Here is a 12,500-nt window from a genome sequence, read left to right on the forward strand (position 1 = left end):
GCCTGTCTCGAAACCTCTCACTCCCTTTTAGTTTTCTTCGTTAATTCGTACGAATTTGTTTTTATTTTATAACGTATTGTTATAAAATCAAAAGTAATTTGTCGAAGCATTTGAGAAAGGTTTTAATCAAAAAAAAAAAATAAAAAAAGAAAAAATAATTCTTTTTATTACATTAATACTTATATCAAAATTATTTTTATGACAAACATTATAACGTGATTCACGTTAGCACGTACTAATTGTTTTCTATATTGATATATAAATGTACGAAATTTGAAATTGAGCGTGAAATTTTATATCAATAAACGATAATCTACTTTTGACATTGTGAAGTTTCACAAATATTTGAAATGAAATAGACGAAATCTTTTATTTCGTCTATTTAATCAATAATGATTATCTTCAGTGATAGGAAATCACGCTCTTTCATATCAATCAGCAGGTGAAAATAGTTGAAATCTTTTATTTTGTCTTTTAATTGAGAATGATTATCTTTAATGATAGTCAACGCGTTCGTTTACGTTTTCGTTGAATAAAACAGGTCGACGGAATCGACGTGACAGTTGTAGACAGCGAAAAACGAGACGAAGCACTACTCGTACCTATAATCGAAGTAAATCGATACGTCGTCTTCTTTCTTCTTCGTTGCCTCTTATACTTTTTCTTTTTCTTTTCTCTCTCTCTCTCTCTCTCTCTCTCTCCCTTTATTTATTTTTTTTGATATTAATTCTCGCTCGCATCCACTTGTTCGCGGGAGAACAACCAAGCGAAAATGATGAATACGTATACCAAAACAATGTCAAAAACTATTCTTATGTAAAATTGTATCTGTATATGTATATATATGTATATGTGAATGTATATATATATATATATATATGTATATGTATATCAGTATGTATGTTCGTTCGACGATCAGTTAGGTATTATATGGCGGGCATTTGCAGGAGCTCGAATCAATTTGCACGGTTAATTAATTTCTGAGTTTCATCTAACAGCCTGGAACCTTTATTTTTTTTTCTTTTTTACTTTTTGTTTTTTCTTCTTTCCTATTTTTTTTTTCTTTTTTTTTTTTCTTTTCTTTTTTTTTTTTTAATTTCACAACTAGGATCACATTACGTCGAAGCACCGAAGGTGTCAATCGTGCCACGAGATAATATTGATTTCATCGAAGTTTGTCATTATTCTTTCTGTTCGTTTAGATATTATTAAAATGGTTTATTAATTTAACGTGAATAACTTTGAAAATAATGTTTCTCTTTTAAACGATGAAAATAATATTATGAGTATATTGTTGATTGTACGAAGAGGATAAAAAGAAGATTTTTTAAACTAGCTAAGAAAAATGTATGATGCATATTTTTTTCAGTCCATTTCATTTTTCCATGCCTTTGTCATTCTCTCTCTCTCTCTCTCTCTCTCTCTCTCTCTCTCTCTCTCTCTCTCTCTCTCTCTCTCTCTCTCTCTCTTTCTCTCTCACTCTCCCTTCTGGTAGGGAAAACTTAAAACCGATAAATAAAGCGGAAAGCTTTTTCTCCACGCACAGAATATGCAGTACCAGTCTTAAAGGAGTTCCACTCCTGGTTCCATGTACCAAAATGAATAGCGTCTAGTTGCTTGTCGGCACGAGGGGTCTGAGAAGACACTCGAGGTCGTTATTAATTATTCAGTCTTCGGTCGTCGGAACTTCGCACTTGCCTTTGTATGTGGAAGATTGGAAGGCCATCTTAGAAAATGGCGAAAAAAAGAAGAAAAAGAAAAAGAAGAAGAGGAAGGAAAAAAAGAAGAAGAAGAAGAAGAAGAAGAAGAGGAAGAAAAAGAAGAAGGAGAGTTGCCGGAAAAAGCTTTGCGAAATGTTTCGTATTCTTTTTTTTTTTTTTTTTTTTTTTCTTCCTTTTGTCAATGTGAGAATACTAAAACGCAATAATCTAAACATTAACTAAAACGCACGAGTTCAACGACGTTGAAATATCATCATATGTCATATATATATATATATATTGAAATTTATTTTGTCATCAATGTCCGCAATATCTAACTTTAATTTCCTCGGAAATTTTGTTTCAGTGCCAACGAAACCCCAGAATTTCACGTCACGTGGAATAACTTCGACTACCATAGAACTGTCATGGTCCGAGCCAGAAAGTGCCAACGGCGTTATAACCGGGTATCGTGTTTATTATTTGCATTCCAATTACACCGACGTTCAAACTCTCAAGATATATGACAACAGCGGGCCTAACGTTGAGTTTGTATTAAAAGATTTAGGTAAGTATGAGTTAAATCGAGCTTAACGATTATAACATTTGTTAATAAAAGAGAGATAAAGATATTGACTGGGGGGAGGGGGAAGGAGGGAGGGTAGGAGAGAGAGGGGGGAAGAGAGAGAGGAAGAAGGATTAGCAAGATAAGAATAGATACGTGTTATCATTGTATTAATATTAATCGTTATGATTAGTGTAGAATATTGTAGATAATGAAGATGCACATATCTTTTGATAGTTAATAATCAAAAAAAAAAAAAAGAAAAAAAAAAACAAAAAAAATTGTCCTTATCTATTTTCTACTTTAGATCCTTACATCGTCTATGATATATGGGTGAAAGCTTACACGTTGAAATACGAGGGTGAACCATCCGGTCACATTATTCGTAGGACTGACATCGCTGGACCAAGCGAGCCACAAATTTTAAATTTGACTTGCCAATCGCATGATTCAGTATATATTCAATGGGCAAGGCCATCGATCTTTTGGGGATCCGTCGATTATTATTACATCAATTATCGTACGGAAACAAGTCAATATTATGAGGAAATCGAATCAACAGCCGAGAAGAATCATCTTGAAAGTGGCGTAAGAGAGAATAGTAACAAATTTTTTTTCCTTTTTTTTTTGTTGTTTTTTTTTCTCCCCGTATATATATATATATATATATATATATATATATATATATAATTTTACAACTCAACAGATTAAGAATTAATTTAATATTTCGAATATGTATTTGTTTCTTTAGATGATCGTACCAAATTTAACGATGAACACGGTTTACGAGTTTATCATACGTGGAGCAACGAAAAGTACAATCAACGATCGATTGATTATACAAGGAGAAAGTTCTGCACCACGGAACGTTTTGGTTACTCATGACTGCGATAAGATTCCACCATTAAAACGTCGTAGCAGCAAGGATCTCAGTGCTAGTGTGATAGCTGGCATGGTTTGTGCTTGCTTCGCCGTCATGCTAGCGATCACAGCCTTCGTTCTCTGGAAGTAAGAATCATCCTCTTCTACATAACTCGATATAGTTATACCTATTCGCATTCGTATTAAATATATCAGGTTTATCTTGTTTTATTAAATTATTTATTTATTTATTTATTTATTTATTTTTCTTTTTTTTTTCTCTCTCTCTCTAAATAAAATAAATACTTTCTCATAATATTTTCATTACGAACGTAACAAACAGAAGATTCGTTCAAATGATATCACCTTCGAAAAAGATTTTCTTTCGTCGAAGAAAGGAAGAAATAAAGAAAGAGAAAAAAAAACAAAAAGCAAAAAATACACTTTAAAAAAGTATCGTAAAATCTATCTGTCGAAAAAGTAACTGCGTCTTGTATAATAATTATCATTGAAATAAATAAATAAATAAATAAATAAATAAATAAATTTTCGACGGTCTTCGGATAGGCCGATGTTATTGAATAAACATTAAAAAGAAAGAAAAAAAAAAAAGAAAAAGATAAAGAAAAGAGAAAAAGAAAATGAAAAAGGAAACAAACAATTTCATCGAGAGATACATTGTGAAAGTATATCGTAAAATGTAAATCTGAAAATCACATGAGATATAATAACCTTCAGCTATCAGATTCGCAATACGTATGTACATTGCCGTTGCCGCTGTGAGAAATGTTGGCAGTCTTGGGAAAGATCATGCGCGCGTGATCTCGTACGCGTGTATATACGAGGAGCATTCTCTTTCAGTCTCCTCGAAGCATTCGTCGTGGTCGGCTCGAGTCACTGTTTTTTCTTTTTTTTTTTTTTCACGATACGCGAACTAATCGTTGCTTAGTGGTGGAAAGGGAAATGTTAACGGGGACGGCAAACGATTTTCGAAATGTCGTTAACGTTGTCAGCTGTCCATTTCATTTTCTCATTTTACTGTCCCCCTCTTTATATACTATTACTATCTGTCTCTATCCCTCTATATATATTTCTCTCTCTCTCCCTCTATCTCTATCTCTCTATCTCTCTCTCTCTGTCTTTTTATAACATCGTCTCTCACGCTCAGCCTATCTCCTTATCGCTAGTGATAACAGACGGAGTTAGAACGACGTGTATATACTAAGGCTTCTTCTTCTTCTTCTTCTTCTTCTTCTACTTCTACTTCTTCTACTTCTTCTTCGTACAGTCGATAACCGTCGTCGTATTCGCGAGGAATAATCTTGAGTGAGAGAGACACCGAATTAAGTTGAAAAAAAAAAGTGAAAAAGAAAAGAAAGAAAAAAGTAGAGAAAAGAAACGAAAAAAAAAGAAAGAAATAAAAAAGATAGAAAGTAAAAAAAAAAAAAAATAAATAAAATAAAATAAAAACAGAGAAGTGTGATATGTGTGTTTCGAATTGTATCGATATTAATCATTTTAAATTCTAAATAAAACGAAGGAGATATCGTTATATGTGTGTATGTACTATATAAACGATGATGATGGCCAAGGATGATCTTTCAAGGATTACGTTCTAAATGGGATCATTTTTGGGTCAGGGACGTGCGTTTACATGTTGGAACATCCTAGGTCTTCCTTTTTTCTACTTATTCGAGTTCTCCTTCGAGTTTTCGTCATTCCTATCGTGTGATTTATATTTTAATTAGTGATTAAAATCAAATAACTATTAACGTGTGTCTCTGCAATGGGCCCTTGGAAAAGTTACGAAACGAAATGAAGAAGTTTCTTGATCTGTAAGTTTTCTCTCTCTCTCTTTTTTTCTCTTTCGTTTCCTTTGTTTTTGTTTTTTTTTTTTTTTTATACTTTTTCTTTTTTTTTTTTTTTCTTTTTTTGTTCCACTTCTGTCATTTAGGATAACGAAAATATGAATTGAATGTCATTCTTCTTGAATTCGAAGGATTCATATGGGAAATAAATTTTATTATATATAAAATTTATTAAAAGTAATTATAATTTAATTGGTTTCTTTTCTTTTTCTTTTCTTTTTTTTTTCTTTTTCGATCAATTCTCAAAGTGACGTAATAAAATTACGTACGTTGAAATACTCATTACATGAGTTTTCATTCGGATCGTATGAATTATGCCGATGAAGGCTTATACGATTCATCGGAGAGCGTATAAATGCGACGTCACGTCGTTTTCCCACGAAAATCGAGGTGCCACTAACACATACTAACATTGTACTCGCGCCCGCGCCGGACGCGAGTTAATACCTTACTAACCGGTTACAAATATAGTCATTCGTGTTTTCATGACCAAACGTTCCTGACCGGTTTTTTCTTTTTCTTTTTCCCCACCCCCTGCTTCTTTTTTTTTTCCTTATTTTTTTTTTTTTTTTTTAATCCGAAAGCAACGTACAAATCATAAAAATATAATAATATAAATCATATAAATGTTTTAGATCGTATAATTATTTGTCTTGTTCAATTATTTTAAATCGTGTTATCATGATTTAAGTTAAGACTTTTAAATCCACGATGACACTTCACTATTCGCACCGGTTTATTTCATTCGTCCCTATTTTTTTTCTTTTTTTTTTTTTTCCACTTTACCATTCGTACCCTTTTATTGAACGATTTAATCGATATCCCGATATCGCTGTAAACGTAACGCGCAATATTTCTAACTGTTTCTTTCTACGAAATTCAGTTTGTATTGTGTTAATAACTGTGTTTGTTGCACGTTAATAACGTTATAAACGGTATATCGCGTATCGTGTGACCGAAAGAAAAAAAAAAAAAGAAAAAAAGGAAGAAACGAAAAATTATTGAACATGTGTAATAAGTTTCGTTTAAATGCACGATGTGTAAGTCTTACAATTATTCAAACATTTTAATTTCATATCAAATTGCGGAAACGTATCCGGCTAAGCGAAATAGTTTTGACGTGAAATAATCGATCACGCAAAGTGTCAAGATCGTTAACCTTTCCTCGCTTTAACTGAGTTCACCTTTTCGCGATAAATATATTTTTGTTTGTTTCTTTCTTTCTTTTTCATCTATCACGAATAAAAAAACGTTGTCGTAAAAGGCGTCCTCGAAGATAAATCGATTTATCGAACGATCGATATCGATTATGAAAAAAAAACGACTGATAATGTTTTGTATCTTCGCGTAGCCTTTGATATCTTTCTCACACTTATTTTTTTCTCTCTCTCTCTCTCTCTTTCTCTTTTTTATTTTTTCTTCGACGAATAAATGTTATATATAATAAATAAAAATAAAGAAAAAAAAGTAAAAAAAATAAAAAAATAAAAAATAAAGAAATAAAAGAAAGAAAGAAAAAGAAAGAAAGAAAAAAAAGAGAAGAAAAAGTGAAATAATATATTTAAAGAAATGTTAAGGTAATTTTGATAATAATTTAGCACTTAGTATGATAGAGTCCAATCAGTCTTATTCCTTAATTGCTTCTTCCTGTCCGGCGTATAATGTATAAAAATTGGAAAGATAAGAATTAGGTACTTTTTCTTTGTAACAACGACGTATATATATATATATATATATATATATATATATATATATATATACATATATATTTTTTTTTTTTTTTTTTTTTTTTATAGCAAATATGCAAACATACGAATAAAAGAATTTTTCAAAGATGTAAAAAAAAAGAAAGGAAAAAAGAAAAAAGATTTCATCGAAGATCGAAGGAATAATTCATTAAAACTATGTATCTTTAGGCCAATTTTCAGAAAATGCTTTCACACGGCCTATTACTATCTGGATTATCCACCACGAAATGTGCCGACCCTTCAAGAATGGGAGAACAGTGAGCAAGATGGCGAAAGGACCGCCGTAAGCGTTCAACAATTCGTTCAACATGTCGCCAAGTTGCACGCCGATGGTGACATCGGATTCAGCAAGGAATACGAGATTATTCAATCGGAGAGCGGAGGTTACACCGTTGAGAACTCGCAATTCGCTGAAAATAAGGCGAAGAATCGATACCTCAACATACTCGCATGTAAATATTTATTTTCTTAGTCTTAATTTTGTTTCTTTTTTTCTTCCTTTTTTTTTTCTTTTTTGTCATACATCCGATACAATTATTTTTTCTTATATAATTATCCCGACTTTTCGTTCTTCTTCGAAGTGAAGGAGGAAAAAGAGAAAGATGAGATCGTATAAACGTTATATACTCTTTGTTGCGACGAATGACGCATATATATGTGTATATATATATATATATATATATATATGTGTGTATACATGCACAAGAGAGTGAGTCACGAAAAATGATCGAATTCAACTAATGTCTATTCAAATGAAAAGAAGTGCAAATAGAAAAGAAAAGAAAAGGAAAGGAAAGAAAAAAAAAATGTCTTTTTTTTCTTTTTTTTTTTTTTTTGGTCAGATCTTTTGTCAAAGTCATGAATTCGTATTACATCAAGTATAATTGTCGACATAATTTCTTTGTAAGAATGATATAATTTTTATTTATTCTTAAAGTCAAGACAGATGTTTCGTTGTTTTATTTCTAGTGAGTCATTTCAATATATACGTGTATATATGTGACACAAGTACTGTAAATTCGCTTCGATCATTCACAATATTATCGGATTAAACGAGTAGCTCTCGTCATTGCTTTTGATGTGAGTGACCTGTCTGTCGACAACGAGGTCACAGATCCTCCACCACCAAGCCGGACACTGTCCACTTGTTTTCGTGGAACGATAAAGTTACCTGTATGTATTCATCACATTCCGCGATATCGACTTCGTTTTTACTACGTCGAAATGATAACGCTCGTTTCCAATGACATTTATTACGAAATAATGTAGTACGTTTTATTTATTTAAAAAGAAGAAGAAGAAGAAAAAAAAAAAGAAAAAAGAAAAAAAATGAAAGAAAAAAGAAATCTTGCAATATAAGATGCAATAAATTTCCATGTGTTACGCAGACGATCATACGCGTGTACAATTGTTATCGTGCGGCGGAGGGCCACCTAAAAAGGGACAAGATTATGTAAACGCAAATTACATCGATGGTTGGCAACGTGCACGAGCTTACATTGGAACTCAAGGACCTTTACCACCGACCTTCGATGGTTTCTGGCGTATGGTCTGGGAACAACGCGTATCGATCGTAGTGATGATCACTAATCTTGTCGAACGTGGTCGTGTAAGTTTTTTCTAAATAAGATTTATTATATAAACGAATAATATTTTGGTATATTATTTTTAATGAAAATTATCTATTTTTTTTTTTTTTTTTTTTTTTTTTTTTTTTTTATTATTATTATTATTATTATTATTTACAGAGAAAATGTGATATGTATTGGCCCAAAGAAGGCACCGAAACTTATGGTTACATTCAAGTTACTTTAGTAAGGGAGGACATTATGGCAACTTATACTATTCGTACTCTTCAAATTCGACATCTCAAGGTATATGTTTATAATAATTGTTAAGGAAGAATTATCTTTTTCTTCCTTTCCTTTTCTCTTTTTTTTTTCTTCTTTGCTTTCTTTTCCCTTTTGAAACGGCAAACGCCGATACTTAATAAGACGATCGTTTTCGAATTTTAAGCAGATTAAGAAGAAGAAGAATGGGACCAATATGGGAGAACGTACGATATGGCAATATCATTATACCGGTTGGCCTGATCATGGTGTTCCTGATCATCCTCTACCTGTTCTCAGTTTTATTCGTAAATCCTCTAATGCTAATCCACCCGAAGCTGGTCCTATAGTGGTCCATTGCAGGTAATGAAATAAAAACAAAAACAAAAAAGAAAAAAAAAAGAAAGAAAGAGAAACAATGATCTCCCATTTTCTTACTTATTAATGATTATTTTTTTCATATAATAATAATAATAATAATAATAATAATAATAATAATAATATTAGCGCCGGAGTTGGACGTACTGGGACCTATATCGTGATCGATGCCATGCTGAAACAGGCCAAGAGCAAAAACGAGATCAATGTATTTGGATTTTTAAAACACATTCGAACGCAGAGAAACTTTTTAGTTCAAACAGAGGAACAATACATTTTCATTCATGATGCTTTGCAAGAGGCAATCGAAAGTGGAGAGACCAATATAGAAGCTAATAATTTGATGCAGCATATTCAAGACATGCTATGCCCGTCCAATAATAAGACAGATGCCTGGAATAACTTAGATTCTCAATATAAAGTAATTATCACGACGTTTATTAATAAATTTCGTTCGTTGCATAGTAGTTTTTTTTTCTTCTTTTGATTAAATCTAACGATTGTTCATTTTTTTCGTTTCTTTTCTTATTTTTCTTTTTTTTTTTTTCTTTTTTCTTTTTTTAATATAGCTCGTGACGTCGTGGAAACCAAAGGACTTCAATCTCGTGTCCGCGACCAAATCATGTAACATTCATAAAAATCGTAATATGGAGATAATACCAATTGAAAATGCTCGTGTACATTTAACACCAAAACCTGGTGTTGATGGAAGTGATTATATAAACGCAACGTGGTTCTCAGGTAATGATAATTTCTTTCTTTTTTTTTTTTTTTTTTCTTCCCTTTTTTTCTTTTTAAATCCTACTATTATATTTTTGACATTCGTTCGTGAATCTTTCTATTAACGAAATGTTCATTGACAGGATTCCAAAGGAATCGTGAATTTATTATAACTCAACATCCTATGGAGAATACCATAATGGAGTTTTGGCAAATGATGTGGGACCATAATGCTCAGACGATCGTAATGTTGACTCAATGCGACGAGGTATATAAAATTAATCATGATTCATAATTATTTTTCAAAGATATCGTACCTTTATATTAATTAAAATTTTTTCATACAGGAATATCCCGAGTTTTGGCCAACGGAAGGAAAGGATTTGGAATCAGAAACTTTCCGAGTACGATTATGTGGTATTAAAGAAACAGTCAGTGGAATTATTCTACGGGAGGTAGCCGTCCGATCTTTACAGGACGATTACGAATTAAGTGCAAGAATCGTTCAAGGACCATTGAATCAAGGTGGTTTGTGGCCTCACAATAATAACCCCAAAATATTCGTCAATGTGATACAAGACTTTCATAGAGATTATCAAAATGGTCCAATCGTCGTTATGGATAGGTGATTACATTTTTATCGAGCGTTTTTAATAGAAAGAAAGAAAAAAAAATATATATATATATAAATACGTAATCGCAACGACTATCGTAATCATTTGTATCAGGTACGGTGGCGTCGAGGCTGCTCTCTTCGTACTTCTAACAACTTTGAACAAACAACTCGAGTTCGAACAATCCGCGGACATTTACATGTTCGCAAAATTGTTATATATGAAGAGACCGGGTGTATTCCGATCGAAGGTAAAAAATAATAAATCATATTTCTTTTACATTTAATATTATCATTGTTATAAAGAAGAAGAAGAAAAAAAAACCTGTTTAATATTAGGAGGATTATATCCTGCTCTATCAATGTCTTGAGGCAATGCTGTCGTCGAAAGTACGTGGTGAACCAGATCTCTATGCGATGGCGAACGGGCACGTGGCAACGATGAGTAGTAATGATCCGAACGAGATTAGATCGGCATCCTCGATGCAGCACATGGCAATGGATTATCCTGTGAAGTCAGCACCACCGATGATACGAGAATATGCGACGGTGGAGGTGAGCACCGAGTACCTGTCCGACTACACGATTCCCATAAGGGTGGACCATCCGATCGAATCTTCGTCGAGCAATCGTGGAAGTGAGACTTGTCTGGCCGCTCATGGTAGCAACGATCATGGCATATCCGAGAAGAACATTGTGGTTAGCCAAAGGAACGTTAGCTATCACAATCATCCACCGGGTGTTTCGGTGACGGTAGATGCGAACGGTTACATCACGAACGGCAGTATGCGCGTGCCACCTGAGGGTATGGAGGCGAGCTGCAAGATATTACCGCAATGATGCCGGCCTATCTTCGGTTGCAGCGTCGCCTCACGTCGTTCAGAACCGCTGTAATCGACCGTTTCTTCCTCATAAACGGAACTGTATTTACGTCCCTCGTAAGTATTATCCAGTCGCGTTCCAAAATCTTCAATCACTGCACCTCTTCCTTATTTATGTTTCTTCTCTCTGTCTTCATTTTTTTCTTTAATTTATATATTTCCCCGTTTCCCCCGTGCACCCCGCGTCACATTATAAAACGCACGATATACGATAATAGCTCTTTAAAAATCGCTATTACTACCACGGAAGATCGGATGGCCATTTTTATGACTTATGGAAGTGTGTCGAGTGTTCTACGTTTTTCTTCAAGATACTTTAGGGCATAAAACTTTTATCTATAGATAAAGATCGTTACGATATCGTTAAGTTCAAACGATTATCTATTATATCACACGTTTGTTGTATAATTCAGATGACACCAGAAGGAGCTGTCCGATTGGAAAGATCCTCGCACAATGGGAAAGCTGACCGCTCGAGTATACAAGATCAGCCTCGGGGGATTATAGAACGTACATTCGTGTAAATATGTCCACGTAAATCTAGAATAACAAAAAACCAAACGAAACAAATAACAGAACGAAAGAGAACGAAACAAAACAAAAGCAAAAAAAAAAAGAAGAAGAAAATGAAAGAAACGAACGAATAAAAGAGCCGAGGAAGAAAAAAATGATTAAAAATAAAAAAACGAAAAAGAAAAAGGAAAAAAGAAAAAAAAGAAAACTAGCTCTCGTCGTACTCTAAAGCCGAGGAAATTGATAAAAAAAAAGTTAAGGGAAATATGTTTTCGCTGATTTTGCACGTTTCAACAGTTGATTCGGATAGATCGCGTTTATCTTGTCCATCTTGTAAGTGTACGCTGTTCCATTCTTGTATATATCGCCCATTCACATTACATATAAATATTATACATACATATGTATATATATATATATATATATATATATATATATATATATACATAAATATACATATAAATATAAAAGTCGACCAGCCGACAGCCCGAGTTGCCAAAGAATCATTAAGGATATACTCTTTTTAATCGATAAGAAAGAGGAGGACGTTAGATCAAACTCGCGAATGGATGTGTAAATATTTCGTATAAATATAAGTATGTATATAGATATATGCAGACGCATATATAGATCAGATATGTGTGTGTATATATTTATAAACATATATATATATATAAATATAAATATAAATATAAATATAAATATAAATATAAATATAAATATAAATATAAAAAATTATTGTAATATCTATACGTTAGCCACTTGTGATGACGTGTGATTGGATCAGATCCAGCTCGCAAATATATCGTACGTATATAAGATAT

General features: G+C 32.7%; 1 protein-coding gene across 10 annotated transcripts in view; it reads left to right on the forward strand.

Moving 5' to 3' along the window:
• LOC118440219 (putative receptor-type tyrosine-protein phosphatase mosPTP-1) overlaps nt 1–12,500 on the forward strand; it is a 336,478-nt gene that overhangs the window by 319,835 nt on the left and 4,143 nt on the right. For 8 of the 10 annotated variants that reach the window (XM_035862933.2, XM_035862940.2, XM_085659530.1 and 5 more), the window contains 14 exons: nt 2,068–2,268; nt 2,573–2,853; nt 3,017–3,273; nt 6,911–7,194; nt 8,131–8,351; nt 8,491–8,616; nt 8,759–8,934; nt 9,079–9,370; nt 9,519–9,690; nt 9,813–9,937; nt 10,017–10,294; nt 10,398–10,533; nt 10,622–11,220; nt 11,577–12,500. The exon at nt 11,577–12,500 is cut by the window's right edge and continues 4,143 nt beyond it. In XM_035862933.2, the coding sequence (XP_035718826.2) occupies nt 2,068–2,268; nt 2,573–2,853; nt 3,017–3,273; nt 6,911–7,194; nt 8,131–8,351; nt 8,491–8,616; nt 8,759–8,934; nt 9,079–9,370; nt 9,519–9,690; nt 9,813–9,937; nt 10,017–10,294; nt 10,398–10,533; nt 10,622–11,122 (3,050 nt within the window). In that variant the 3' untranslated portion in view covers nt 11,123–11,220; nt 11,577–12,500. The remainder of the gene's footprint in view (nt 1–2,067; nt 2,269–2,572; nt 2,854–3,016; nt 3,274–6,910; nt 7,195–8,130; nt 8,352–8,490; nt 8,617–8,758; nt 8,935–9,078; nt 9,371–9,518; nt 9,691–9,812; nt 9,938–10,016; nt 10,295–10,397; nt 10,534–10,621; nt 11,221–11,576) is intronic. The other 2 variants (XM_035862935.2, XM_035862934.2) reach the window with 2 other exon arrangements.

This window comes from Vespa mandarinia, chromosome 9, assembly GCF_050613455.1.
Source record: "Vespa mandarinia isolate Hongniang chromosome 9, ASM5061345v1, whole genome shotgun sequence".
NCBI classification, from domain to species: domain Eukaryota; kingdom Metazoa; phylum Arthropoda; class Insecta; order Hymenoptera; family Vespidae; genus Vespa; species Vespa mandarinia.